The sequence below is a fragment of the Lactuca sativa genome, chromosome 5 (genome assembly GCF_002870075.4).
Source record: "Lactuca sativa cultivar Salinas chromosome 5, Lsat_Salinas_v11, whole genome shotgun sequence".
NCBI classification, from domain to species: domain Eukaryota; kingdom Viridiplantae; phylum Streptophyta; class Magnoliopsida; order Asterales; family Asteraceae; genus Lactuca; species Lactuca sativa.
The window spans coordinates 40,700,582-40,705,892 of NC_056627.2; the positions used below are offsets into that span (position 1 = coordinate 40,700,582).

At 36.8% G+C, this 5,311-nt stretch overlaps 1 protein-coding gene across 1 annotated transcript; it reads left to right on the plus strand.

Annotated features, from left to right (window-relative positions):
* Positions 1-2,435: 2,435 nt before the first annotated feature.
* On the plus strand, positions 2,436-4,705 carry LOC111881492 (protein EDS1). Its single transcript, XM_023877880.3, has 3 exons — positions 2,436-2,840; positions 2,930-3,748; positions 3,815-4,705. The coding sequence occupies exons 1-3, from the start codon at positions 2,511-2,513 to the stop codon at positions 4,508-4,510; spliced, it is 1,845 nt and encodes a 614-aa protein (XP_023733648.1). The 5' UTR covers positions 2,436-2,510; the 3' UTR covers positions 4,511-4,705.
* The last annotated feature ends 606 nt before the right edge of the window (positions 4,706-5,311 follow it).

The window sequence follows — 5,311 nt, forward strand, 5'->3', positions numbered from 1 at the left end:
ACTAACCCAACCCATGCCAATCTCAATAAGTCCAATCTTACAAAAAAAAATGATGGTGGACACTTGAGGGTACTCCCCTCAAGTTGCTAGAGAATATGGGACTCCCATATTTATAAATCTATAGGAAAAGGGAACTCCCGTTTTCATTGTTCGGTTAAGTGGGACTCCCACCATCGATATAGGAACGAGGTAGCCATATCCCTAGTTCCACACAAGAGGTATCTAGCCCTTATGGGCATGTGACGATTATCTAGAAATCTACTCACAACAACTCAACACGCAGTGGATCCAAAGGATTTGACAACTCTAGTCACCCATCCTAATATATATGCACAATTGGAATGCCAAAATTGATTTATAAAAATATAAAGTCATTTTACTTTTTAAACCAATTCATTTCCAAATGTCATTTCATGAATTTCATGAATGCACATATAGTTCACATAGAATTCACAGTATAAATATAATATCATATAATGAAAACTATAAGATTATTTACTAAAAATCCTATAAGAACTATAGTAGATTACTAAAAATAACCAAAATAGCCATATAAGATTTTTATTATTTAAACCTTCCCCATAAGCTTATTTACTTCCTATTATAATATATATACAGTTTGAGGGCAATCGGATGTCGTTTACTAGGTTTTCCTTGAAAAAAAAATAAATTTAAGAGAATGCCTAACACGGCCTCGTGTCATATTACACTATAGTGACACGCCCCATGTCATGCCTGACACGTCCCCATGTCACTTATGCCTAATATGACATGAATCGTGTCAACCCTGTTGTAAGACATTGGAGAGCATCAAAGAATTCGATGATGCGATGGCAAGAAGACGGGGGAGCAGGGGTTGTTGAGTCTTAATACTTTTACATTTGAAGGTGGCGGAGTTGGCGCCAGACTAGTACAGTGCCCCATCGACCATTTTTGAGAACTAGAGTAAGGAAAAAAAAGGTAGCCTAGATACACAAATATACAAGCCTAGAAATTTTATCTCTTCCATATGGATGGATCGAACCTTCATTGATATACTAACATGTTTGATTAAGCACCTTAATACAACATGAGACCCATTCCGTAACTTGTAATCCCCACGAGGCTTTGGGTTCGTTTTTCCTAAATGATGGCATCGAAAAGTACATAATTGAAATCAAGGCCCTTTCTTCTTTAATTTTTTATCGGACTCAAGAGTAATCAATTGGGTGGTTTCCTCGTGGCTTAAAGGCAGAAATCAAAAATTATGTATAGCCTCTATCTATCCATCTGCAAACAAGCCGTTGAATTATCCCGTAACGTCAAAGCCTCCATGGGGCTTTACATCTGTAAGTTTTCCACCAAATGTCGTTGTGACAATTCCAATATGGGTTTCTTCAATCCAAACTAGTTGGAGGCTGTGATTGCAATCACTTAGACTAAAATCACATTTGGGACTCTCACCCAAACCTACTCACCAGAAAAAACAAACTCTAATGTTTGGAGCCCTGGTACTCGCCATCTCTCAAAGCAAGAGTGGGAAGACCATCATGGGCGGGGTTTATGTACACACTACAACAAAAGTGCATCAAAGGCAGCTTACGTTGTGAGTTTTTATCCTTAGAGTCTTATGGTTTACCCATTACTTATGCCTAATGCACTTACCCTTTCTATCGGGTTATCGACTTTTTCAAAGTCAACTTTGAAGATCATCGACTTCTTTTCTCTAGCTTGATTAGTTTTATACAAAAAATGAATTATTCATGTTAACAACATACTTTTTGTAATCATATTAACACACTAAATGTTTATAAATGGTTAAAAAAATATTTGGATTATCCCAACTCAAAAAATTGTCCGTTTTAATAGGGGTTACTCAACTCGTATATTTTGCCGATTATATAAAATGGAAGACCTTGATGTTACAAGTGTAACTAGCTAAAACTTTAAAGATGGATTTGAAACTTGTTCATATGCTAAAGCTTGAACAAGTAGGTCTTACTGGAAAAAAAAGCATAAAAGGTCAAATATCAAAAGAACATGATACCTACGTATACATACCTCTTGGAAGAGTGGGATCATCTTACAGTTTACTAGTTTATATGTATCACATAATATTCATATACAATTATTATAACCAATAAATAATATATGAACGAAAACAAGTAACACACATTTAGCACACGTTGAGGGTTTCAAGGAATTTGAGTCCCAATTTCCCAAACCAAGACAAAATTGCAAGTCGTCTCCTAAAAATCGTCGTTCGAATGACCATGAAACTTCAAGGAAGCCTACTGGCTACAAACAAGTGGACAATATCCACTTGTGAAATGGCTTCACAAACTTTGCTATCCTTCAAAAGGGTTCATATTGTAATTTCATACCATCCTCACGTTCCATGTAATTTCTTCGTTCTATTTTATAATATTTCATCCCCTATATATTTAACTAAACACCAATCAACAACTGGAAAAACAATTAAAATCAACTTACAAACTGTTCTTTAAGTGTGTGTTTTACAAAGAGAGAAAATGGAGGTAGAGAAAGAATCAGTGAAACTCAGCCTGAGCAATGAGCTTACAAAAACAGCTCAATCTCTATCCATGGAAGCCCACAAACAAAACAAACCTTTCATCACAAACCTCAACAAGAAACCATCAATGGAGGTTGCTATCTTCGCATTTCCAGGATCGTGGGAAGTCAGCAACTGGTACCATGGTGATCTTTTTGGAGAAACCGAGGTTGATCGTAAACTCTTCAAGTCCCTGTGCCGGATCGGAGAGAATCGACCCGCCAAAGTCAACGCAGCATTTCTTAAAAGATTTCAAGATCTTTTAAACGATTCCACGTTCAAATCCGAGGTATAAATCTAACAACTTTACTTTCAAGTTATAATTTTAGATTTGAAAACGAAGAACATTGACCGAAAGTCAAACTGTAAAAATTTCAGATAGAGAAAGCTGTGAACGCAAAAAAGAAGATTTTATTCACGGGGCATTTGTATGGTGGTGCGACAGCAAGTTTTGCCACACTTTGGATGCTCGATGAATACATAAAAAAACGCGGTAAAAAATTCCCAATCGGGTGCGTCACTTTCGGGTCACCTCTGATTGGTGATCGGACCCTGTCCCACGCAGTCCGGCGTGAGAAATGGGCGGGTCATTTTACCCATTTTGTCATGGAACACGACATTGTTCCTCGCATGATGCTATCTCCTAAGATATCAATTCAACAACAACTACCTAGTATTCTCAAATTCTTCCAACAGAAAGTCAAACCCAATGATCATAAGCGTAAAAAACCGAGTGCGAGACAACCAATGGATGAAGATCAGTCGATAGGAGACGCTGAATGCGTTGAGTTCTTTGAGAATGTAATAATAAATGCATCAACGGTTGCAAGCCATGTTGCATTTGAGCTAATGGAACCTACAAATTCTCTAATGGAGAAGCTATCGGTTGACTTTGTAAAAGTCTCTCCGTATAGACCATCGGGTTTTTACGTTTTCTGCACTAGCCATTCTCAACAGTTTCGGGTGGAAAACCCGAACGCTGTTCTACAGTTACTGTTTTATTTCTTACAGCTAACCGATGAAAATCAAAAGCTAGTTGATTTTGCATACAAAAGTTTTAGTTACGAAGAAGAACTGAAGAACGGGTTACACCTGGAAAACTTGGTCGACCTGAAAGACCTCAACGACAAGTTGTTGACTCCTAATGGTACTGCAGGTGATGCGGTTCGTACAAGTAACGAAGCTCTGTTTCAACTGGTGAGTGGTATTAACAAAATACCATTTTGTTGTTGACCCAAATTGATTTGTGCTGTGTTGTTGTAGAGTACAAGTGCAAGATGCTGTATAATCGCTGCTGAAGAGGCGGAGAACAGGAAGGAAGAAAACCAGAGGGTGATTGATAAGTCATTGAGAAGAGAGCAATCTCAATCTCGGACTGAATCGAAGATGATTGGGGATATTCTGAGTGAAATCCGTAACTACAAAGATAGTAATGTAGATTACTATGAGGCATTCAAGCTTCAAAATGAGAAAGCAGACTTTCAGGCTAATATGAACAGGCTAGAGTTGGCTAAGATATGGGATGTGATTGTTGAAATGGTGATGCGGGAGGATCTTCCGGATGAATTTGAGGGGCGGGAGGATTGGGTGGAGGTGGGGACGGTGTTTAGGCGGCTTGTTGAGCCGTTAGATATTGCGAATTATTATCGACATTTGAAGGGAGATGGGTATATGAAATATAGGCCAAAGAGGTATAAGTTTACACAGAGATGGTATGAACATGCGAATTGTATGGATTTTGATGAGGTTGTTTGTGAGAGTAGTTTTGTTGCTGAGGTTGAGGAGATTAAGAAACAGGTTTTTGAAACTAAGAAGAAGAGTGTTGAGAAGGGTAAGGAGGAAGTGGAGAGTATGGATAAACGAGTTGAGAAGTGGCGTTCTGATGATAAAATACAGAAACAGGATGTGTTTTGGGGAGAATCTATCTTGTCTATGTTGCGGGAAAAAGTAAAACTCTGATATGTTGAAATTTAATTTCTCCTTGACTAATTAGAGGGTTAGTTTTGTAATTTTATTTGGTTAGTTATTTTCTGAAATTTTCCAGCCGCCAAAAAAATAAAGGGGTGTAATGGTTGGGTTGGTTCATGTGTGTCCACAACTTGTAATTGTCATTATGTGTGTAGTTAATAAAAAGGATCTATGTGTTTTTCCCAACACGCTAATGTTATTGCAATTTGTATTATGTTAGATTAAATCTAACAAATGCTTGCATGATGATCCAAGAAGGCAAGAACAATCCTAGATTGTTGTGGTGTTACAGAAACTTTTCTAATCATATTAAACACACACGTAAAAGCGTATTTGAATAACCAGATGTTCTTATGGAACTCATTGAGAGAGAAATTTCATGTTCTTCTGTATACGTATCAGACACATCTAATAGGAAATCAGATTCCCCTCATATACGTAACACATACTTTACTTCCATCAAGTAAATTTTGTAAGATCGGGTACAATATGTAAATATTATAACACTAAAATAATTATTACAAAAATGGTCCTAAGACCATATAATAATGAAATATTCCAAGTGTTTCCATTTATAACAGATATAAGGGTGATCTATTTATAAATAATTTAATCTCAAAATACTAATACTAAAATTAAACTTTAATTTTTTTTTTAGATGCTCTCACTTCACTTTTAGAGAATGAGAAACTGAAAGCGACTGGTATTGGAATTTGAGGATCATCCTCACATATGAATAGAAGTTACACATCATTAAAAACCTTTTTACCTAATTCGCCTCCTAAGAACTAG